At 37.1% G+C, this 26046-nt stretch overlaps 1 protein-coding gene across 5 annotated transcripts in view; it reads left to right on the top strand.

The window, feature by feature from the left end:
- The window catches only part of OSMR (oncostatin M receptor), a 93666-nt gene that overhangs the window by 7493 nt on the left and 60127 nt on the right, over window positions 1–26046 (top strand). For 3 of the 5 annotated variants that reach the window (XM_007487430.3, XM_056824565.1, XM_007487431.2), the window contains exons 2-3: window positions 18091–18202; window positions 23115–23202. In XM_007487430.3, coding sequence (XP_007487492.2) covers window positions 23130–23202 — 73 coding nt within the window. In that variant the 5' untranslated portion in view covers window positions 18091–18202; window positions 23115–23129. The remainder of the gene's footprint in view (window positions 1–18090; window positions 18203–23114; window positions 23203–26046) is intronic. The other 2 variants (XM_007487432.3, XM_016431598.2) reach the window with 1 other exon arrangement.

Genomic DNA, 26046 nt, shown 5'->3' on the forward strand with positions numbered 1-26046 from the left:
TAGGTGACTGGGCAGTACCATGGATAGAACACAGAACCTGCAGGCAGGAAGAAGTTGTGAGTTTAAATCTGAACTCAGACAGAGGATGTATGACCCTAGGCAAGTCACTTAACTTCTGTCTATCTCAGTTTCCTCATATGTAAAATAGGGATTGGAGAAAGAAAAGGCAAACCATTCTCGTATCTTTGCCAAAAAAAAAAAAAAAACCACTGGGTCAGGAAGAACACAAATGAAGCTACTCAACAAGAACAGCAAAAAGGATGGTAATTGCACTTTCTTCTCAGAGTTGTTGTGAGGATCACACAAGATAATATATGTAAAGTGTTTGCAAACCTTAAAATGTTATATAAATGATAGCTTTTATTTGCTTTCAAATTAGCATCAGTATCGTTTTCACTGTTCTTTCTCGGGTTTAGACTGAACTCCGCCATTTACGTTCATGATCTCAGGAGAAGTGGTGTCTTTATCCATTTTGGCACTTGGTCCTTTTCCTTTTGGTTCTCTACCATCCCTTCCCTCCTTCACCAATCAGCTCACTCTCTTCAGCTTGGGATATCCTTCTGCATTCCTTGTAGGGGTCACCCTAGCCTATTCTCAGTAATTCATTAGAACATGAACTGACATGTAAAAACCATCTTGATCTGGTGGAATCTTAATTATTATCAGCTAGATAAAGACATATATTATGCATATTTTTATTATTCAGAATGAATATCCTAATTATTACTGCCATAAGAAGGAAGTTAAAATCCAACTTCTATTCGATAATTTGCCTAAGGATATAAGCCCTTCAAAAATTCCTTGTAGGTTGGGAAAAGTAATTGAAGTCTGATCGCCAAACCTCTTACAGGGAATGAGGGGATATTTAATAGAGTTGAAATGAGGATAATTAAAAAGAGGCTATTTGCAGATGAATTATTAGCATTAACTTGGGAGAAAAAGCCATGAGATACAAGAAACAAATGTTAATAGGTTTCCCTGAACTTTAGAGTATAATATTACAAGACGGTGGAACCACAATTCCAAGTTAAAATTTTTCTCAGGAAAGCTCCTGTCTTTTCTTGGGGGAGAAATGTGAGACGTTTAGGTTAGAAAATGCAATGAAAGTGGAATCATGCGTCGGCTATGGGAGAGAGAAAGGTGGTGGGAGGGGGGGGGGCGGAGAGGAAAAGAAAATGATCTTTGTTTCCAGTGAATAATGTTTGGAAATGACCAAATAAAATAATGTTTAAAATTAAAAAAAAAAAGAAAATGCAATGAAGCCTTACAATAGTGGCAAATACCTTAGGTGGAGAAAAGAACAAGATTTTTTAGAAAGCACAGAATTTAGAATCATCCAAAGAATAAAATCTGAAAAACCTTAAGTTACCTGTCAAGAAAGGTCATGTTGACAACAATGTTGGTTTTAACAGAACACTTCAATGAGAAGTTAGGTGGTATATTGATTAGGATTAGATTTAGAGTCAGGAAAGCCTTGAATTCAAATCCTTCCTTAGATGCCTCTTGGTTGTACAATCCTGGGCAAGTCACTTGACCTCTCTAAACTTTTGTTTACTCACTTATAAAATGGGGATAATAATAGCATATACCTTATAGGGTTATTTTAAGGATCAAATGAAATTATATGTGTGTGTGTATGTATGAAGTATTTTATAGACATTAAAATGATATTTAAATGCCAACTATTAATAATATTGTCATTAAACATATGCCAATTTTATTCATAACTTTCCCATAAAGGGGAAGGGATTCTTGAAGTTCATGACTTGAGTAGAGTCATATTGAAAGACAGATCCTGGGAAAAACAGTAAACATAAGGGAACATGTAATTTGACTGGAGCAAGTATGTTAGGTGTAGTATACTCCCAAGAGCTAAAGGAATATTTGGTCAGTCTTGATGAAAATTCAAAGCATTTTGAATGTTATTTCTTAGCCACAAATAGTAAATTCACTTGGAAAATTTCAAATCAATCCAACTTCACCACATCCAACCATATGTGGATTATAGAATCCAACCAGGAGACCCTGATTGCTTAAATCCTAGAGTATGTACATATGTCAATATCTTGATGAGAGATCAAACAATAGAACCAATTAGTGGGAAGTAATAAAGGAGCAAAGGACCCAAGATCTAGAACCTCGGTCAGAAGGTTTCCACCAACCTTCTATAAATGAAAAAGTAGCAGAGGTATCTCTCTTTTTTTTTAAACTATGGCTTGAATAGACATAGGAGTAATGTGTGGCAAAGAAAATATGAATACCATATTGGTGAGTTAGAGGATAAATCAAGAAACTAGCACCAGAAAATATAGAAGGGACCAAGGATGTAAATTAGAATAAGCCTCCAGGATTATCAGCTTAATATCAGCACCCATGGCATGTGGGTCCATTCCACTTGGACTAACAGGACTCCACACCAAAGTGAGAGTGACAACTAGAAAGATAAAGGGTATCACTATCTTAGAAAAGTGGCTTTCAAGTCACCATTGTGTCCCAGTTCGTTTCCAAATAGTATGTGAGGGAAACTCCATTACACCCTATGAAATAGTTCAGATTTTATAGATTCAATGAGAAAGACAGTTCCTGCTTAGGCTTCATAAAATATGAGTCTGGAGGCAGCTAGATGATTCAAGTGGAGAAAGAGCTAGGACTGGAGACAGGAGGTCCTGGGATCAAATCTGGTCTCAGACACTTCCTAGCTGTGTGACCGTGGGCAAGTAGCTTTATGTCCATTGGCCAGCTCCTCACTCTTCAGCTGCCTTGGAACCAGTACCTAGTGTCAATTCTAAGACAGAAGGCAAGTGTTTTTAAAAATGTATCTGAAGTTCACTAATGGAGTAGTTGCTATTGAGAAAGAAACAGATACTTCAGCATTACTGTATCCTGAACCAGAGAACATCTTTGTTGTAATAGATTTATCTGGGACCAATTCCAATTTGTTCAAGATCCAATCCACATTGGAAGCAAGTTGAGACTTAGAATGTGAATATTTTGATAATCAGCTGCTATAAAAAAAAAGCACACCAAAATGTAGAAGCAAGCAAAAGCAGAGGATACCATCTAGACACTAATTTCTCCAAATCAAGGATAGATCCAGAAAATATCGGTGTTGTTACCTATCTGAAATTAATCCTATGATAGCTAGGTAGTTCAATGAATAGAATACCAGTCCATGAGTCAGGAAGATCTGAATTCACATTTAACCTCTGACACTTACTAGTTTTATGACCCTGGGCAAGTCATTTAACCTCTATTTGCTTCAGTTCCTTATCTATAAAATTGGGGCACTGTAGAGAATAAAATGGAAATCCACTCTAGTATCTTTGCCAAGAAAACTTCAGGGGTGAAGACTATGGGGTCACATAGAGTTGGAAGCAACTCAGTGACTAAACAATCCCATCAGTGGTGTCAGGAAAGAGTTGGTATTGCATTGAACATCTTACATATAGAACAGTTGCAAACTGCAAAGCACTATGCAAATATTATTATTAATCAAAAGTTAGGGAAGAAAAGTGAAGGTCTAATAAAACTACTAGGAGAGATGCCAGGGGACAACAGTCCAGGCATATCATGAAATCACAGGATGGTAGAGGCAAAAGGAGCCTTAATGGCCATCTGAAAAGTAAACTCCACTATACCATGGCAATTAAATAATCATCCAGGCTCTGCTTTATGAAATCTAGAACATCCAAGAAGAGAGAACTCGCTACTTGGAGGCAGCTCATTCCCCATCCAGAAAACCATAATAATATCATTAATAATAATAATAATAAAAGCTAGAATTTTATTTTTTGTAAACTTTGTCATTTATTTGCAACTTTAAGGTTTGGAAAACACTTTATGAATATCTCATTTGACCTTTACAACAACCCTGGGAGATATGTGTTACTATTATTCCCATTTTACAGATATAAAATCTGAGATTGGGAGAAGCTAAGTGATATATCCAGGATCATAGAGGTTGGGTCTGAGGCAGGATACAAATTCAGGTCTTTCTGACCCAAAGCCCAGAGCTCTACTCACTATGCCACCTCATTATTTTGTTAGGAAGTTCTCCCTGTCATCAAACTGATATATGGCTCTTTGTAACTTCCACATATTGTCCCTGCTTCTGCTCCCTGGGACCAAATATGACTAATTCTCTGTCATTCTCATAAATAGTTGAAGAGAGCTGTTTTGTTCCCAAAATAATCTCTTCCCCAGCTAAATATCTCTATTTCCCTCAAATACTCATCAGGTCACCTAAATTAAATATCCGTTGACTATCTTCCTATGGACACTTTCCACTTGTATAGAGTGAGAGGTGGAATATTACTTATATACAAGAGCTTTTGGGGTAGAATGTACAATATGTGAATAGAATGCATGAGTAATTTGCAATGATCCTGGAAAGACATCTTAGTGTCAGATTGTGATGAATTTTAAATGACAGAAGAGTTAATATTCTAACCCAGAAGTAATAGGGAGCCACTAAAGCCTTATGAGTAGGGGAGTGACCTGAACAGAGCTGAGTTTTAGGAAAATTTCTTTGACATTCAATATTGTACTAGAAATGCTAGCTGTAGCAATAAGATAAGAAAAAAGTTTTTTTTAAACCCTTACCTTCCATCTTGGAGTCAATACTATGTATTGGCTCCAAGGCAGAAGAGTGGTAAGGGCTAGGCAATGGAGGTTAAGTGACTTGCCCAGGGTCACACAACTGGGAAGTGTCTGAGGTCAGATTTGAACCTAGGACCTCCTGTCTCTAAGCCTGGCTCTCAATCCACTGAGCTACCCAGCTGCCCTCAGACAAATATTTTTAAAATAAGGATAGGATACAAAATTATTGCTCTTTGAAGATGGTATGATGGTTTATTTACAGAATCCTACAAAGTCAACTAAAAAAACAATCAAAACAATGAACAACTTTAGTGAAGTTGCAGGAAATAAAATAAACCCTCACAAATGTTTTCTACTGTCTATTTTAAATGGAATTTCTCTTTCTCTTCCTGCTGTGTTTTGTAGGGAATTCATATGGAGAAATGCCAGTGATGATTTGTGTTGATTTATTTTATATCCTGCAACTTCAATGAAGTTGTTAGTTGTTTTGATTGGTTTAAAAAAGCATAATATTGCCAACAATAATTTATTTATTCATTGTCATACCAATCAAATTACCAAAGAATTATTTTATAGAGCTGGAAAAATTATAACAAAATACATCTGGAGAAAAAAAGGTCAAGTATCAAGGGAATCACTTAAAAAGAAAAAGGAAGGGAGGGAGGAAGGAAGAAAGGGCACTAGCAGTTCAAGATCTCAAATTATACTGTGAAGCTGTAATCATCAAAACAACTTACTCCTGGTTAAGAAAGAGAGGTTGATCAGTGGAACAGATTAGGCACCAATTTTTCAAAAGCAAATGAGCACCATAATTTCCGTTGATAAACCCTAAGATCCCAGTTATTGGGTCAATAAGTCAATAATTGACAGAAACTGTTGGGAAAACTGGAAAATAGTTTGGCAGAATGTATGTGTAGACAAAAAGTGCATACCAAGCTCAAAGAGAATACATGATTTAGAAATAAAGGGTGACACCATTAGCAAATTGGTAGAACATGAGAGAAATTATCTTTTAGATCTCTTGATTAGATCACAAAGTGGTCATGGTTTAGATGATCTGGCTCATATCTCCTGTGCTGAATGCTACTTCACCTGAACCATTTTGGCCTCCCCATAAGTGTTAGTTGGGGGGGGGGACAGTTGGCCCCTATTCCATAGGAGTTACCTTCTTGATGATGGCTATGAAGCAGGGCTGGTGGAAGCAGGACTGGTGGTCCAGGGCAGGGGTGCTGACACTCCCAGGCTTCTTTTCCTATCTCCCTGTTGTTGGCAGTAGGTAGCAGTCATTGCTGGTGATGATGAAGAATGTGGACCCCTCTTCCACAAAGATTTTCCCCTCCATGATAGCTGTTTAGGCTGGACTAGAAGTATCCCTGGAAGATGCAGGGAGATCAATTAGGAGACTGCTGGTGTAGTCCAGATGACTTGTTGACAAAAGCATGATCTGCGGTGGTTTTGGTGTGTGATGGAGAAAAGGAAAAAATCAAGAGATATTGAAGTAGAATTGACAGGATTTGGCAAATAATATGGATGGTTGTGATGAGGATGAGCCTAGAACCCTCAAATCAAATTTAGTTAAATTCAGTAGGTATTCATTGAATTTCTTCTGTGACTAATACTGTATTAGGCAATGGGAATAAAAAATGAAACAGGTACTGTAAGAGGATCTGGAAAGGGCTTCTCCAGGCACCTGACCTGTATTTTGGAGGAATTTGGTATTCTATGAGATAAAAGTGAATAGAAATAAATCGAAATAAGACAGGTTGTGAAATGCCAGAAGAGTTTGTATTTTATTTTAGAGGGAACAGAGAGCCACAAAACTTCTTGAGAATGAATGACCTGATTAGATCTATTTGAGGAGTATCAAATTTGTAGTTTACAAACCTAGCTGAACAGCAGACTGGTGAATAGGGAAATTAGAAGTCAAGTAGATTTAGAGGAAAAGATGAGATAGGGAAGGGGAATAGGGAAGGAAGAAGGGGGAGAGAGAGGAAAGGGAATGGTAGAGAGGAGAAAAGAGAATGAGGGAGAGACGGAGATTGAGGTTTCAAGATGAATACATTAATCAGAGATTACTTCTAAAAAGAAAGGCCAGAGGGGAGCTTCATGGCTCAGTGGAGAGAGTCAGGCTAGGAAACAAGAGGTTCAGATAGTTCTGAGCTGTGTGACCCTGGGCAAGTCACTTAATAACAATTACTTAGCCCATGGTAGTCTTCTGCCTTAGAATTAGTTTCTAAGACAGAAAGCAGGTTTTAAAAAATGATAGAAAGATCAGACAAAAACATATGTCTTTAGAGAACAGCCCTTTCTCTTTAGGTAGCATGATCTTGTGTATCAGTGCTGGGTAATCCAACTGGTTTTAAATAACTTCACACCACACCCAGTTCTTTGGAAGTAAATGATTATCATCTCTGTTTTCCTAATGAGAATGAGTAGGGAAAATTGGGAAATAAAAAATCTATCAGAACTGGTGAAAGGGAAGTAATGGGAATTTAGAAAAAGGCAAAAAGAATTTAAAATTGTATTACTTCATTGTATTTGCTCTATAGACTAATCATAGAGTCTCTTTGTGGTTGTGGTAGTTGGTTTTCAGAGTTTTAGCATTTAAAGTTAGAAGAGAACTTAGAGATAATCTATTCCTGTCCTCCATTTTATTTTTCTTTTGAACATAAAAATAATTTACAAAGAAAAACTTCAATATTAAGAAAAAATCAAAGATGAGGATTGCATAAAAAACCATGAAGTCTTTTTATTTACTTGTCTAGCATTTTTAAAGTTTATTAAATTAAATGAGTTAGTCTTAAAATTGCCATTTATAGCCCCTTCTGGATTTTTGTTTTGTTTCTTCTACATAGTTCTTTGTCTTTATTGACTTTTGATTTTTGGAGGGTTTCTTTTATCATTACTCAACTTTCCACTTTTCTTTCTCCTCCCCAGAGCTCCCAAGTATAAGAAACAAATATAATCAAGCAAAATAAACCCACACATTGGTTGTGTTTGAAAATTAAGGTCTCATTCAGTACGTTTAGTCCATCACTTCTTTCAGGAAGTGGGAAACATGATTCATCCTCTGTGTTCTGGTGCCATGATTGGTCACTACACTTCATGGATTAGAGTGTCCTTTCCCTCTCTCTAGGACAGTGATAGTGAACCTATGGCATGGGTGCAAAAGATGGCATACAAAGCACTCTCTGTAGGAATATGTGCTGCCCTCCATCCCCCTACCCCAGAGTTTGTTACTAGAAAGGCAGAGGGACTCAAGTGGAGCTGCTCTCTCCCACCCTCCACTGTGACTGACAACATTTTTTGACATCATCCACCCATCGGACTAGCAGCCCAACGGTAGTGCTTTGTGGGGTAAAGGGGGGCACACTCAGCATTTGGTGGGGTAGGAGGCAGAACATGGCATGAGGACATGGCACATGGTCTCTAAAAGGCTCGCCATCACTGATCTAGGACTTCTTTGGAGTATATGCTGTGTAGTGATATAAATGATTCAGAGCATATATACAATTTAGTGACATTGAGAATAGTTCCAAACTGTTTTCCAAATGTTTGCACCATTTCAGAGTCCATCAACCATGCATTAGTTTACCTGTCCTTCCAGTGCTTGCTATGTTTGTATCTGCCAGACTGGTGGATATGAGTTAGAAACTTAGAATTGCTTTAATTTTATTTTTTTGTTTTTTGGTATTATTAGTTATTTGGAGGATTCTTTCAAATAGTGGAAAGTGTTCATTTTGTGGACACACAATCTAAACTCCTACTGTGAGTGGTAACCTCAAGACCTTCTAGTATGGTTGACTACTTCTCCCCTCTTTCATCAGGGTTCTTTCATCATATAGTCCAAAGACTGTCTCTCATAGCCATCCATAATGGGTGCTCCCCTCCACCCAATATATTATTGTTAACAATAATTAACTTGTACAGAGAGACATTAAGAAGATATAGCAAGAGCAGCAATATAAAATCATCCTCCCAAACGAGAGGAGGGGGAGTCTCACTCTGCCCTGTGGAAAGTGGGCTCAAACCTGGAGTGATATAAAACATTCTTAGCTCAGTCTGTGATTCATTCTCTGTCCTGCACACATCACACTTCCCCCAAAACACACACACACACACACACACACACACACACACACACACACACACACCCCTACACCTCTTTTCTCCCTTTTAAAAGTCCTCCCCAAATTCATTCTCATGCAAGATACAGCCAGTGAATGCATCTTTCCTTGGCTGGGTTAACTCCTTGCAGAATTTGGACACTGTGTCAGTACTGGGCTGGGCTGGAGCTCAAGACTGGCTCCTTACCAGACTTCGCTATTGCTCCTCCTTGCCCTTCTGGCCCCTGCTAGGGACTCTGGCTGCCCAGGGGACCTCTGACGACTCTTCCAATCGTCCAAAGCTCACAAAACCATAACTTGTGCTGTTCCATTTCTGGATGTTCATTCACCTAAGATAAAAAAAAAACAAACAAGTGAAAGAAATGGGCATCATGTTCTTGGGACACATGATAGCCAGATAGGGGATAAGACACTTCCCTCACATGGCACTTTCCAACAATTCTCCATATTGGGGAAGAAAATAAGATATCACCTTGAATCTTTTGTACACACAATAAGTTCTGTCTGAGCACCCAGTTGAAAGACTTTCCTCCACCTCAAGCTCTGAAGTTTGGGGGGGGGGGGGAGGAGACTATCCTTTACAAATTCATGGAAGTAGACTCATCACATCTTCAATTGAAAACTATTCATATCCTTTGACAATTTACCTATTGGGATGGGTCTTGTTCCTATATATTTGTGACAATTCCTTACATACTTTGAATATTAGACTTTCAGCAGAGGTATTTGCTGCAGAGATCATTCTTCTCAGCTTCTCCTAATTGCATTGATTTTGCTTGTGAAACAGCATTTCAAAATTTTATGGAATTGGAATGATCCATTTAATGTATAATCACTTTTATCCCTTGTTTAGTTAAGACTTCTCCTATTTATAATTGTGAAAGGTAACCCTTCCCTTCTTACAGACTATTTATTGAGGCTTTGATTATACAAAGCCATGCAAATGAAGACACAAAAGCATCAAGATTTCTAGTTCCTGATCTGTGTTCTGAAATGGAGAGATTAAAAACAAGACAATGTGCAACCAGTAACTAGAGGTGAAGGACCCCCTCTCTTAGCCTCACCATGTGCTTTTCCTGTAAATCTCTGGTAAATGCTCCTGGGTTGGGAAGAAATCTCCCTTGTTTCACCCTTTTTTGCTCCCATCTAAAAACCCAAGGGAGAGAGAATATGTGAAGAAGGCATTAAATTTCTTTTATAAGCCATGAGAAAAGGATGGCTCTTTTAATATGTTAGTACTCTCTGAATCTCAGTTGTCATTTATCTCTCAGTCCATCACATGGAACCAGGGATGTCTTAGCGCTATTTAGAACCAGCTCACAAGACATGATTATTCAATCTTTAGTACCAACATTTGTATTTTGGAACTTGGCAAACTCTACAAAGCTTGATTTATTGTCTAGACTTAAGAAAGTGATGGAGATCATCTTAATTGTACAGATTAAACTTAAAAGTGTGTCAGGCATACATGTTTTTGGAGAGCTAGTTGTTAAACATTTGCCAGAACATCCTTCCATGGAATTTGTCAGGGAATTCTCTCAACAAGATGCCAATCTAATAAAGATCCATGACGTATAATCTTATCAAGAAAAGTCATCAAGCATCAAACTAATCAGGGGCTCCCTTCATCAACCATCCTTGCACTAACAAGGTCTATACCAAATAAATACAAAGTGATTTGGGGTGGAGAATTAACAACTAGGAAAATTAGGAAAGGACTCTTGTAGGGGTGGCACTTGAGCTGAATCTTGAAGAAAGCTAAGGGTCCTTAGAGGGAGAGATGACCCTCACCCAGTGAGAGAGAGTAGGAAGTCCTAGACTTGCATTTTACTTCAAACATGTACTGGCTGTATTTTCTTAGGAAAGTCCCTTAATCTTTTGGGGACTAAGATTACTCATCCGTAACTAGAGGAGTTTGGAGTTGATGACCTTTAAAGCCCCTTCCAACTCTAGATGATCCCATTATCCTATTTTGTAATATGAAGATAATATTTGGTAGTATCTACCATATAGGGTCATTGTGAGGTTCAGATAAGATAATACACATGAAGACTGTTCAAAAGCCAGAACCTGATACATTATCTTAACACCTGATAACATCTCATTTTATTAACATTCTCATTTTACATGAGTACAATGACTTCTTTCAAAGGAGTAAGTCTCCGGTGGTGGATATTGGAAGCACTAATAGGATGGTGAGGGAGAGAAAGAGCTGGTCAGATACTAAATTTTGGTGGGAGGGTCATCCTTGTGTCTCTTAAATAATTGTCTCTACTTGGCCTACTTAACTCACCCACTTGTACAGCTGATCTTGCTTCTCTGGCAACAGATAAGCAGAAGCTGACATCTTTGCCCTAGTACACTTTCCCTCACTAAAAATCAAAAGTACACAAATGTACAGACTAGAGAACTCTTAAAGGCTGAGCTAGGAACCTGATCATTCAGGAAGGCCAAGGATGTTCAAGTTGTGTTATAATTCTGAGTCCACTGTGTACATGACTGTTAAAACTGTAAGGTAAAAGGTTTCTTATGTAGCTACTCTAGACTTCGAATAAGCGCCCAAGGTTCTCATTGCTATAAAAAATAAGCAAGATCGCCATTTTATATGTAGAGATTTCTTTCAAGGTCTTACTAGAGTTAAATGAATAAAACAGAATACATCTAATTCAGAGTAACCCATATGTGACATCATTGCCACTAAATGGCCCAAAAGATGTGTTGGAGGTGCTCTGCTCCTTCCCTCTTCCTCTCTCTTCCTCCTTCAAAAGATTACAGCATTGAAGGATCACAGTAAATTCAGTGATCATCTAATATGACTTTCTTGAATTTCTTTTTCTGCTTCATGGGTTTTTTTTTTCTTCCCTCTCCATGCCTCAGGATTCTCGGTGAACTACAGTGGGAGCCAGGGGCATTGCTTAACCCCACTATACTTAATCAGGGCTAAAAAGCCCATCACTAACTTCTGGGATAAATAAATACTTGATGCAGGGTCAAAGACAGAGGGACTGCAGGATGTCATCTGCAGTTTGGAAGGGACCTTAGGGGTCATCTAGTATAAACTTACCCTTTTTTTTAATAGATGAAGAATTCTGAGATCCCAGAGAAGTAAAGTGACTTTACCAAGATTATGCAGGGAAATAGGAGAGTCAGAAATTGAACCCAGATTCTCTGATTCCAAATCCAGTGCTCTTTCTACTATACCATGTTTCTTCTTTCTCTAGTGTGATCTAATCAAAAGACTTCCTCTTCTCTCTTTAAGATCTCCAAAAAAGTGTAGAACAAATTCTGGGAGTACTATCCCAACTTCCACTTTTACAGGTTAAGTTAGGTCTCCAGAATGCAACTACCACATCTCCCCTCAAGGTTCTAGGTATAGCCCTGAGGAGTGGGAGTGTGGTTTCCTGTTATTAGTTCTAATAAAGCATTCCCCCAAAAGTCTATGATGCATTCTCCCATCAGTTTATATAGAGTCTAAAGTAAAGTGAACTCAAGCTAATAGGTCATGGGTTTACTAAAAGTACTTTTTTCACATTTTGGGGACTACTCATGAGGTTTCCCTTGGATATGTTATGCCCTTCTCCTTGAGTCTTGAAGCTGTCTTTCTTTGATGTGTCTCATTGTCCTTAGTTCCTAATGTAGACAGTGCTACCAATTGTTACTATCTCAAGTATACTACTTCTCATGGAAAGTCCAAAAGTCTGATCTTCTAGAATTCACCAGGTGATCCTCTGGCCAAAGGGGAGAGGAGAAAGAGGTGCTCTACTCTAAATCCAAGTGATTCCCTTTCAGGAACGTGGCTGGCACTGCTTCTACCACTTATTGTCCAGACCTTGGAAACTCAGGTTCAATATTGACTTTCTTTTTTATAAAAAACAAAACAAAAAACACCACAGTGTGTGGATGAGTTATTAACATAGTTATTAGCAGAGGTGTACTCTTGGACAGAATCACTCTAGTTTCATCCAATGACTTTCAATGTCTTCTCACATAGAGTTTTAATGTCCTTTATTGATTCAGTAGAAGTGTTCACACCTGTTCCTGATAGTTATTTTGTGGGGTAAGGCAATAAATTTATTTAATTAATATTCACCCCCACTTCTACAGAAGGAAACAATCAATAATTTCATTAAATAGAATGATAACAAGGAGATAACATACCAGAATTTATGGGATGCTGCCAAAAGTACTCAAGGAAAATTTTATATCTCTAAATGTTCACATCAATAAACTGAAAAAAGAATAGATCAATGAATTGGTCATGCAACTAAAAAAAGCCAGAAAAAGGAGAAATTTCAATCTCCAGTTAAACACTAAAGTAGAAATCCTAAAAATCAAAGGAGAAATAAATAAAATTGAAAGTAAAAAAATCATTTAGCTAATAAAAAAAATTAGGAGTTGGTTATGAAAAATCATCAACAGATAAACCATTGGCTAATTTTATTTTTAAGAGAAAGAAGGAAATCAAATTATTAGTATCAAAAATGAAAAATGTAAATTAACCACCAATGAAGAAGAAAATAAAGCAATGATTAGTAGCTATTTTGATCAAGTACATACAAATAAATCTAACAATGGAATGAAGTGGATGAATATTTACAATAATAGAAATTTCACAGATGAACTGAAGAATGCTTCATAATATATAATAACTCTGTCTTTAAAAAAATTTGAATATGCCATTAATGAGCTTCTGAAGGAAAAAATTCCCAGGGCCAGATGGATTCACAAGTGATTTCTACCAAACATTTAAAGAACCATTAATTCCAATACTTTCTAAACTATTTTGGAATAAATAAGCAAAGAAGTCCTAACATATTCATGCCAATTTTTATGATACAAATATGATGCTGATACCTACACCAGGAAAAGCAAAAGTAGAGAAAGAAAATTATAGGCCAATTTCCCTAATTCGTATTGATGTAAAAATTTTAAATAAAGTACTAAAAAGGAGATTAGAGAAATATACCACTATGACCAGGTGGAATTTATTCCAAGAATGCAAAGCTGGTCCAATATTAGGAAAAAAATCAGTTTAATTAACCATGTCGATAATAAAACAACAGAAATCACATGATAATCTCAATAGATACAAAAAAGCTTTTTGACAAAACACCATAAACATTCCTGTTGAAACCATTAGAAAACATAGAAATAAATGGATCTTTCCTTAAAATGATAAGTATTATCTATCTAAAACCATCAGCAAGCATTATCTGTAATGGGGATAAGGCAGAAGCCTTCTCAGTAAGATCAAGGGTGGAACAATGATGGTCATTATCACCACTGTTATTTAATATTGAACTAGAAATGGTAGCTATAGAAATGAGAGGAGAAAAAATGAAGAAATTGATGGAATTAAAATAAGCAAGGAGGAAATAAAGCTATTACTCTTTGCAGGTTATATGATAATATACTTAAGGAATCTCATAGAATAAACTAAAAAACTAGTTCAAATAGTTAACCACTTTAGGAAAGTTTCAGGATAGGATATAAACCCATATAAAATCACCAGTACTTTTATATATTGCCAACAAAAACTAACAGCAAGAGAGTTGGAAAGAAAAATTCATTTTAAAATAATTATGGACAGTTTAAAATACTTAGCAGTCTGGTTGCCAAGACAAACCCAGGAACCACATAAAAACAATTACAAAATACTTTTCACACAATATAGAGAGATCTGAACAATTGGGAAAAAATTAATTGCTCATTATTAGGCTGAGTCGATATAATAAAAATGATAATTCTAACTAAATTAATTTTTTCAGTGCCATACCAAATTACCAAAATATTGTTTCATAGAGCTATAAAAATAATAAAATTCATCTGAAAGGATAAAAGGTCAGGAATATCAAGGAATCAATGAAAAAATGGGAAGAAGGTGGCCACTCTATGCCAGATCTCAAACTTTATTGCAAAGCAGTCATCATCAAAACAATCTGGTGCTGATTAAGAATTACAGTGTTGGATCAATGAAATATATTAAGTACACATTATGTAGAAGTAAATGATCATAATAATCTATTGTTTGATAATCTCAAAGATAAAAGCTTTTGGGACAAGAAATCACTATTTGACAAAAACTGCTGGGAAAATTGGAAAATAGTTTGGCAAAAACTGAGTATAGACCAACATCTCACACCATAAAGATCAAAATGATTTAGATGTAAGGAGCAGTATCCTAAGCAGGGGAGCATGAAATAGTTTATCTGGAAGGTTTATGAAAATGGGAAGAATTCATAACCAAAAAAGAGATGAGTGGATTACAGGAACTAAAATGTATAATTTTGATTACATTAAATTAAAAAGGATTTGCACAAACAAAACTAATTCAGTCAAGATTAGAAGGAAAGCAGAGAAGGGGCTGGGGTTTATAGCAAGGGTCTTTAATAAAGGCCTCATTTCTAAAATATCTAGAGAACTGAGTCAAGTTTATAAAAATACAAGTCATTCCTCAAATGATAAATGTCACTGGATATAAAATAATTTTCAAATAAAGAAGTCAAAACTATCTATAGTAATATGAAAAAATATCCTAAATCACTATTGATTAGAGAAATGCAGGTTCAAAAAAGATAACATATCTTACACCTATCATATTGGCTAATATGACAGAAAAGGGAAATAACAAATATTGAAGGAGATGTGGGAAAACTGGGACACTAATGCTGGTCGAGTTATGAACTAATCCAACCATTCTGGAGAATAATCTGGAACTATGCCCATAGGGCTATAAAAGTGTGCATACTCTTTAAAAATGTATAAGAAGTGGCTTCTCCTTTACTGGAGGTCTTCCGCAAATTAAAGGTTCCATGACCATTTTAAAATGCGTGAAAGCATGTATGTATATATCATGTATACACACATGCACACAAAGACATGGATTCAAATCCTACCTCTGAATGTATATCAATATCTACATATGTATAGATATGTGTGTATATAGAAACACATATATACATGATCTTTCTCTTACATAAGTTTTATATATGTCATACATAAGGGCTCTGTAACTATTTAAAATAAATATTTTACGTATGGTCGTATGTTATGTATATTTAAAATACATAAGTATATAATGTGTATGCACATAAACTTGTGCATAATATGATCAATAAAGACCATGCAAATGTCTATTATATACATTTACATATGTATATTTATGCATATATACATATATAAAACAAAGATTTAAATTTAAGTCCTCTGACTTCAAACCTAGTATTCTTTACTTTTCATTCCATTGATCTCTACCATTTTGGCTCCAACCATTTTAGTTTTTGTTAGGTTTTCTTTTTTCTTCTTTTAGGTTTTTTCTTTTTCTTTTTCTTTCTTTTTTTTTTAAGGTTTTAGGTTTCTTCTTCCCTAAACCTGAGTTTTAAAAAGAAATGAAATTGTGTGGATACATAGATGACCTAAAATTGAACAAGACCCACACAAAACTACTTTTGCTTATTCTGACCCATCTTGTAAGTTCCACGACATTTTGCTGATGACAAGCCCCTGACTGCTTCTGGTTTTGTGTCACTGTGATGAAAGACATAAGCGTCGAAACGATATAACAGCTTTCTTGGCCACTGAGCAGGAATTGCTGATAACTCAGTGACCCTTAAAAGGGGTTGCTTCACTGTCCTAGAGGAGCCTTCATATCTAACATTAAGAACCACTTCTGGTCCTAAGCAATTTAGCTATTCCTCAAGGGAGAGGAGACACTCTCATCTCTGGACTCATTACATGATCTAGACTAGAAATGGCCTTGGGAGAGCTTACCCTCTAATGAGAGGTTTTAGGCTCCATTTTCTCTCACTCTTTAATTTACCCTTATCCTTTTACCCAAGCAAAAATTATTATTTATAGCCTGGATTTAGAAAAATATTCAATAAATAATATGGATCAAGGACAGGTATTTTTTTCCTACATACAAGAGACACCAAAGACTCAATGTTCATTGATAAGAATTGGGCAATTGGTATCCTGTAACGATTCCACTCTGGTGGGAGGTGGAATCAAACAAGAGATCATGAAACCATTTTTAAGACTGCCATATAGACATTTTGCATTTCACTTTAGCTCTACGCAGTCCCCTTTATTGCAGATATCTTCCAGTTGGTCAGGGATTGGATTCAGCCTTCTGCCAATGGTCACTGTGTTCAAGAAGCTCTGGAAGAGCTGATAAGGATTCCTCTTCCTCCGTAGTGAGGTGGTTCAGTCAGGATGACTCCTTTCTGAATTCAAATCTGGCCTCAGACACTTACTAGCTGTGTGACCCTGGGCAAGTCACATAACCCTGCTTGCCTCAATTTCCTCATCTGTAAAATGAGTTGGAGAAGGAAATGACAAACCACTCCAGTATCTTTGCCAAAAAACCCCAGATGGGGTCACAAAGAGTTGGACATGACTGAAACAATTGAATAGCATTCCTCTCCTCTGCCTGCTCTACTCCTTCAGAGTTCCAAGCTCATGGACAGCACGCTTTCTTCCTCATCCACTCTGCAGTCTCTGGGACAACCCTTACAAAATTCTTCACTTTATCAGAACTTATCAATATATTACTAATTTCCTTACTATACTGCCTCCACTTGGATCCAAACAAAAGATCCAGGACCTCTGAACCTCTTTAACTCTCAAGGTGGCCTCATTCCTGAGTATGACCATCTCGGAATTGATGCATACTCCACTATGATCATTAATTAAAAATAGGGAGGCTGAAACTAAGGATCAAGTTCATTCAGGCAAAATATATAATTTATTTGCCATGTGCTCATAAGCACCTAGCAGCAAGGGAGGGAGAAGGGGCAGGTTGCTTTTGAAAAAGGAAAGAGAAGAGAAAACCATCTCAAAATTAAAACCTTCAGCTAAGTCACAAAGGACCAGAAGTAGCTGGGATTGACTGCGCCCAAGCATTAAACTAGCAAGTTCACAAGCGTAACTCAAGAAGGGTGGTCCTGGGGGCAACTAGATGGCTCAGTGAATAAAGATCCAAACCTGGAGACAAGAGATCTTGGGTTCAAATCTGTCCTCAGACTCTCTTAACTACGTGGCCATTGCCTAGCCCTTACTGCTCTTCTGCCTTAGAAGCAATACTTACTCTAAGTATTCTAAGAGAGTTGCTAAGGGTTCAAAAAAAGGCAGAAAAAGGACAGTCATGCACATGCAGTCCTCAGTCTCAATTGCACTTACAGTATTTGACATAGGAAAATTCTGAAAAACCAGCTAAGCCATTTAAAGTTGTTTTTAATGACGAATTTTATTTTGAAAGAGTCCAAATCCTCACAAACTTCTTGTTTTTTTAAAAGGATGTACAAAGATCTTAACGATTAATGACTGAAAATCCCCATGAAACAAATTCTGATTCTCTTCCCAGATGAAAGTGTAAACATCTGATGACCGGAAACATATTGCAAGACAAAGGAACAAATTGAAACCAGTGAGTTGAACTTGACTCACTGTACACTCTTGCTTCTTAGAGGTCAGAGGTGAGTGTCATTTGATGACTCAGTCAATCCTTTCTGGAAATTATTGGCTATAAAATACTTACACACACACACACACACACACACACACACACACACACACACACACACACCTTAAAAGACAAGAAACCAAGAATAAGCCAATGTGGTAGAAATAGCAGAGAATTTATAGTCAAGAGATCTGGGATTGAATACCACTTACTAGCTCTTTACCTCTCAGGACTCTAGTTTCTTTTCTCTAGAATGGACAGGTTAAATTTGACATGCTGAGTCTGTAATCTGTCTAAAATATAGAAAGTGGTTTTAAAGAATGGAAAGCCTTATTTTTCAGTAAACAAAGGTCATTTGTTAAACAATATTCTGAGGCATAGAGGGGGCAAGATGATGAAAACTAGCCTCTTGAAAACAATTACTTTACATTTAACTTTTTCGAGGCTATTTCCTCCCATTTTCATCAGTCAGTCAAACTCGTAGTAAGCTTCTACTATATGCTAGACCCTGCACGGAGGGTTAGAATACAATGAAAGGTAAAAGATAGTCCCTGCCCTCAAGGAGCTCATATTCTAATGAGCCAGAAAAGAAGCAAAAATCTATGTACAAATAAGGCATATATAGGATAAAATGGAAGATAGATCCATTGGAAAATGCCCTAATATTCGGAAAGATTGAATGCAAAAGAAGAAGGGAAAGGCAGAGGATGGGATGAATAGATGGTGTCAACAATGAACATGAAATTGGATAGACTTCAGGAGAGAGTGGAGGAAACAAGGGCGTGGTATACTATGGCCCATGGGATTATGATGAGTTGGGCATGACTGAACAACAGGATGACACTGTGGAAGAGAGGAATTGGGAAGCATGCAAAGAGGCAGAAGCAGTGGCTGAGTGATGACCTGTCAGTCAAACGAGAGGTTCTATTTGGAATGTTATGGGGAGAACCAGTTGGAGGCAAATCCAACTGCTGATTGGACCCTGGTTACCTTGTTGCCTTGTATCAGGGAAGGAAGGAGTTTTTCTCTCTTGGACTTTGGATACTCAAGCTGGAGGTAGCCTGATGACTCTGGAGGCAGAAGAAAGAAGGACAATAGTCCAGACATCTCCCTGACTTGTTCTGTTGATGATAGTGACTGAACTTCCAGACCTATCAGCCATGTCTCTCAATTTGAACTATATTCCAACTTCCTCCAATCTAAGACTCACTGTAGCATTAGGGAAATCCCCAACCCTCTTACCTCCATTCTCTATCCTTTCCTGTCTTCCCCAAATAAACCCCTTACTTAAGATAAAGAAGAGAAAGAGTATTTCATGTGAAACCTCATAAACTCACCCTGAGTGATTTAGAAAGAAGAAGAAAGGGGGGCTGAAGAGAGGGAGGAAACGGGAGGAAGGGAGGGTAGACAGAAGAAAGATGCCTGCCTGATCTGTAAGTTATCAATTACAATCAATATCGTCCCTTTTTATTATTTATTACAATTTGGCTCCCAGACTGACTGAACTTCACAATCCCTAAAACAACAGCAAAGATGTTCAAGCAAGTGATCTGTGGAGTAGTTATTTTGGCAACTGTTACAGTCTATTAAATCTATAGCATCTTATATAGCCAAATGACTAACATGATAGTAGATTCAGTGGAACACATTAGCATACTCCAATTCATACTCCAGTTGCCATTTCAGAAAGAAACCAATCTCTGGCAAATTCTGACATAGATCTACATCATTTCCATAGCTGCAATACAGACACTGACCTACCTTAAGAACACTTACAGGGGGCAGCTGGGTGGCTCCGTGGATTGAGAGCCAGGCTAGGTTCAAATCTGATCTCAGACACTTCCCAGCTGTGTGACTGACCCCCCTTTGCCTAGCCCTTACCACTCTTCTGCCTTGGAGCCAATACACAGTATTGACTCCAAGATGGAAGGTAAGGGTTTAAAAAAAATTCGGAAAAAAAAGAACACTTACAGATTTGTGATTCCTAGAAAGACAACACAGATCATGGTAGTGGATACAAACCTAGAGACTCTTGTTAAAAGCATGTTTGAAGAATTCCTGAAGGCAACGGGACTACATTAGATTAAGGATAAGGGAAATGGTCAGGCAGATAGTGCACCCAAGGAGAAAGACAGAAAGGTCAAGAAAGCAAAGTCTAGTGCACAGGACAATGACAGTGACAAGGACACTAAGACAAATAGTGAAACTGAGAAAATTTTTCCACTCAAAGATGTTACCAAGAAATCAAGTACAGTTGGTGTGTTACATGCAAAGGTTCATAGACAATTTACTACCCAGGAGTTAGATTCCCTAAAGAAAAGGTTCCCAAAATTTATCAACTAGCCTTATAAAACTCAGAAGGAGCTTAAAAGTGCTTTCGAAATTTTTGAACCCAGTTTCCAGGATGTGGAATTTCCTTTGGTAGAACTTTTTAGCCCCCATGAGCATCACCAATTCATTGGTTGGACTAGGTCAGAAAACAACCTGACAAGCAAATGGAAGACTTTGATTTCTCTAATCCCATTAGCATGGCTTACCAGAGGAAATGTAGGAATAATGTGCGCCAAGCCGTTAAGATGTGTTGCTCAAAACCAAATGCATGGGGAAAATTTGACAGATTGGTGCAAAATAAAGAACATCCAGTTTCCTTTATTGATCACCTTTCAGAGACAGCAGAAGCTATAATGGGTGTAGACAGGGATACCAAGGTATCTGTTTCCCATGTTGAGACAATTTTTGAAAGGATGCCCACCACAATTAAAAAACTTTTTCAGACATTATTTTCCAAAATATGACACAGTGAGTTTAATTGAATTATGGGATACGGCAACTTACACTCATGACAAATCATACAGATCAAAGTAAACAGGTGCAAGATTTAAAGGAAAAATTAGAGGAATCATAGAAAATTTAAGAGAACAGGAAATCTAAGAAAATCAAAAAGTTGAATACTGTTAGGACATACACAAAACCTGTTTATAAGCCAAGAGAGAGACTAGGCAATGTTTTTTCTGCCATAAGACAGGACATCTGATCAAAGACTGTTCTCTAAAAAAGAAATATGAAGTTAGTAACAACAAAAGCACAAAAGTAAAATACAATAAGCAAAATCCTACGTGCTGTGCTCATTGTATGCTGAAATCCACACAACATGCAACAGATTTGCAAGGAATGAAAGATGCTATAAAATCAGGAGTGAAATCCAAATATTCAGAATGGTTAGGAGAGAATTATGAAGCCAGGATAATAATGTATGTAGTTTGGTACATGGAGATAGACGAAATAGTGAAAAAGAGACTGCTGTTAAACTTAGGGAAAAGATAAGAAACAGTGAAAAGTTAGTGCAAGAAATTAAATAAGTATTAAAGGGGATTAAAAAAGGCTTATTTTATGATGTAAGACTTTAGTTGGGACTGGAAGGAAGTTAGGGAATCCAGGAAGCAGAGGCTAGTGAAAATCTCTTAAGAGATGAAATGTCTTATTTGAGGAACAGCAAAGAGGTCAATGTCACTGGATTGCAGAGGATGTGGTAATGGTGGTGGTGGTGGTGGTAATAGTGGTGGTGGTGGTGGTGGTGGTGGTGGTGGTGGTGGTGGTGGAGGGTGCAGGGGAGAATTAAGTGGAAGAAGACTTCAAAGATCTCTGTCATAGTCAAGAACTGGGAACTGAGGATGCCTATTAATAGGGCAATGGTTGAAAAAGTTATGGTGTATGAGTGAGATAGAAGACTATTTGCTGTGAAGGTAAAAGTTTCAAAAAAACTGGAAAAGACTTGTATGAAATGAAGCAAAGTGAAGTGGGCAAAACCAAGGGGATAATTTATTCAATAACAATAATATCATAAAGCCAATTAACTGAAATATTTTGGAACTTTAATCAGCAAAACAACCAACTGTAATTCTAAATTTCTTATGATGCTATCTACCTTCAGATAAAGAAGTGATGATCTCAATGGAGGCAGCTGGTTAGCTCAATGTATTAAGAGTCAGACCTAGAGACAGGAGGTCCTAGGTTCAAATCTGGCCTCAGATGCTTCCCAGCTGCGTGACCCTGGGCAAGTCACTTAACCCCCATTGCCTAGCCCTTACCACTCTTCTGCCTTGGAACCAATACATAGCATTGATTCCAAGATGGAAGGGAAGGGTTTAAAAAAAAAAGAATACTGATTTATAAACCTCTTCTCTCCTGTCTCTTTTACTGTCTGTCTCCATCTCTTTTTCCTTCTTTCTTTTTTCTTTCTTTCACTTTTCTTTCTTCCTTTCTCTCTTCCTTCTTCTCTTTCTTTCTTCCCTTCTTCCTTCATTCCTTCCTCCCTTTTTCTTTCTCTTTTTCCTTTTCTATTTCACTCTCTTTCTGTCTCTCTCCCTCACCATCTCCCCCCATACAGGAATTTGTTTTAAATAATTATTTATGTAATATATATTTATTTATAATGGGCTTTGGATGGGAGAGAATTTGGAACTGAAAACAAACTAAAATAAAATTTAAGACAAATCTTTAAAGTTAGGAAGGAACTAGGTTATGAAGAACTTGGAATGCTAAACTTGACCCTGGGAGTGCTAGCAAGTCATTGGAGTTTCAAATACTCAAATGTTTCTTTTGCCTCTTTTTAAATTACTTTTCTTCACCCGCTTTTGCTCTTTTAAAAAGTTGATGGGAGGCAGAAAGGTAGGTGGAAAGACTATATTGGCTCTAGAATCAGACACCGTGGCTTCAAATCCCTTCGCCCCTACTTAGTACCTTTGTTATTTGGGGCAGATCACAACATCCCTTCCCTCCAATTTTCCCATCTGGGAAATAAGGGGACTAGACCAAATGATTTCTGAGGTCTCTTCTAGATATAAGATCCTATAAATATGCTTCTACTTATATGTTTAATACTAAAATGAAAGTTTTCCCTTTTTTTCAAAATTTGTCTTTTTCAGATAGAAACATAACCAATGGCTTTCTTCCTGACTCTTCAGACATTATTTCTATTGGTGCTTATACATCTTAGCACATGCAGAAGTGAAGGTAAGGAAATGAAATGAAGATTTAACTTAAAAGAATAAAAAAGATACACTGAAAAAAAGGCAAATTCAGGAAATTTGGTACCTTATTCAAGTTGTTTATTGTTAATTTTTTTCATTTCTGTCACATTATTTTTGCTGGCTTTCCAATACGTTTAGTTCGTTATGGCTCATTTTGGAAATTCCCTCGAGTTGATGGGCAGATACTACCATAGAGCTTCCTTCAGCTTGAATCCATGAGCTTTGTGCCTTTTTCTTTTCCATAATTTAATTCTGAGGCATAACTTCTTTCGTATCTGCAACTCACTCATTCTGGCAATTGTAATATTGCCATCATTAGTTGAAATATAAATATAGCTTTGTATTTTTCAGAGAGTTGTCTTAGATATCATCTTATTTGATCCTCACTGCCCCGGGAGGCAAGGTAAGTGGTGCAAATAGCATCAAAATAAACTAGCTTTAGATCTGGGAGAGAACTTAGAGTTCATATAGTCCAGTTCCTTCTCTTTCATTTTTCCAACCTCTTCATTTTCCTTTTTTATGATTTTAGTTTTGTTGGTGTATTTTGTTTTTCTATAACTTTTACTTTACATACTTTATGAGAGTTCTCTTATAATAAAGCAAACTGATAAGTAACCCTAATAATAATCATTTCACCTGGAGCTGCCTGTAACATTTCAAATCTGTAGTATTCCCCCCATTTAAAAAACGAACAGAAATCTATTTTCTCCTTCTCTCATCTCCTACGCCACTGAAGAAGAAGAAAAGAAAAAAAATCATGACAAATATGCACAGTCAAGCAAAGCAAATTCCCTCAATGGCTACACACAAAGGTATATGCCTCATTCTTCACCCCAGACACAACACCTTTATATCCTGAATGGTGTGTTTTATTACTCATCCTCTGGAATCATGAATTCTGGAATCATGAATTGCAAGAAGTTCTTAGAGCTTTCAAAGATATTTTTCACTGTGTTGTTATATAAATTGATCTAAAACTACTTATTTCATGCTCATTCATTAATTTAAAACCTTCAGAATTGCTCATTTTTATAATATAGGCATTATAAATTTTATCCTGGCTCTCTTCACTTTGCATCCATTCATATGAGTCTTTACATGTCCTTTTGAAATAATCTATTTAATCATTTCTTATAGTATAATTTTAGAGGACAAAACTAGATCCTATGGGGTATGTAGTAATTTGTCCAGTGTTACATTCTTTCTACTGTACCAATTCTCATACCCATTTTATGGATGACTAAACTAAGAATGGGAAAAGTGAAATGATTCACCCATCTAGCTTGAAAGACATAGAAACATGACTCCAACTCAAGTCTTTTGATTCCAAAACACAGAGCTCATTCTACTATGCCATATTACCTCCCAGAGAGCATCACTAGCATTATCCATTTTTCTAGGTGAAGGGAGGCTGTGTATTAGAGCAGCTATGGGTGTATTTTCTACTGCAAATTATACTAGTTCAGCTTTCTACTACTTCAGTTTAAGCTACTGAAAACAATAATAGATGGAAGTATTTGCCTCTTCCCCTGTGCCTCTCTAGTTGTGGCTTTCTTTGAAAGCCTCGCAAATGGATAAAAAAAAAATAGCCATACCCAAATGCTATATAAAATAAGACTAGTTCTTTAATTGGCCTTGGACAGTTTTGGGGGCCTTGATAATTTTTATTAGTCTATCAAGTTAAATTATTCTCAGCCTTGCTGGTTCCAGATCTTCTTTCTGTGTGCATTCTTGTCTATTGTTTCTGAGATGATTAAATCAAGGAAACATAAATAAGTATTTTGGGGAAAAGATGGCACAGTATTTCCTCCCAGAAGTCTATGCAAAATTAATTGAAAGCAATATATTTGATTAAAACACCATCTTAATACCCCACCTATTTTTAATAGATAGATTTCTTACACATCCTGGGATAAGAATATGACTTTTCATGGCTTCTTGGTGCTAGCAGCTTTTGGATTTCTAACTTGCATTATGAACATCCCTTGCCCCTAACACTTAAAATATACTTTCCTTGTCTATTAGTGTAGCTACTTTTTAAGGACATAGATCTTTCTTCAGCAGGAGCAAACTGACCAGTGATGCTAAAAGCAATAAGCCTTTATTTGGTGTGTTTTAACTCATGGGAGGGAAGGTTTGTGAAATAAAGGGAAGACTGAGCAGCCAAGGCTACATCTGGATCACAGCCATCAAAGAGATAAGGATACAATCAGTTCTCCAGAAAAGCAAGATACACCTGTAACTCAACCAGAGGTGTGGCTGAGTTACAAGTTGGGGTGAGGAGGAGGGGTCTAGGCTTCAAGTAAAGTTCCTCAGGCCCCAATAGGCAGAAGAACAGGATGGGTGATTTAGGCTGACAACTATCCTGATACAGTGCCAAGGTTGTGCCAGACTTTTGTCCTACCTCCTGCTTTTGTGAAGATACACCTGAATTCATCCACACAACAGAATTGTACAAGCATATGAAAAATGGACACTGAGGGAGAAGGTCTGGGAATAGATGGGGTCTTTAGCAGAAGATTCCAATCAGTTTTCCACCTCTGAATATAATATATTGGCTTGGGGGAACCAATTATCATCAAGCCTAGAAGTTTCCAATGTGGAAGATTCTGAACAAGAGGAAGGGAAGTTTAGGAAGGAGGAAGGACAGACAGGTGAAATTTAGGGGGTGAGTAGAACAAAGACAGCTTGTCAAAAGGAAGGCTGGGTCTAGAAAACCATTTTTGGGAGGTCTTGGACAACACTCAAACCACAATCGTGATCATCTATACCTTTATCAGAGTTACTACATCCAGTTTCCCATTCCTAGATGTGGCTGAGAAGTCTG

Source organism: Monodelphis domestica, chromosome 3 (assembly GCF_027887165.1).
Source record: "Monodelphis domestica isolate mMonDom1 chromosome 3, mMonDom1.pri, whole genome shotgun sequence".
In the NCBI taxonomy this organism is placed as follows: domain Eukaryota; kingdom Metazoa; phylum Chordata; class Mammalia; order Didelphimorphia; family Didelphidae; genus Monodelphis; species Monodelphis domestica.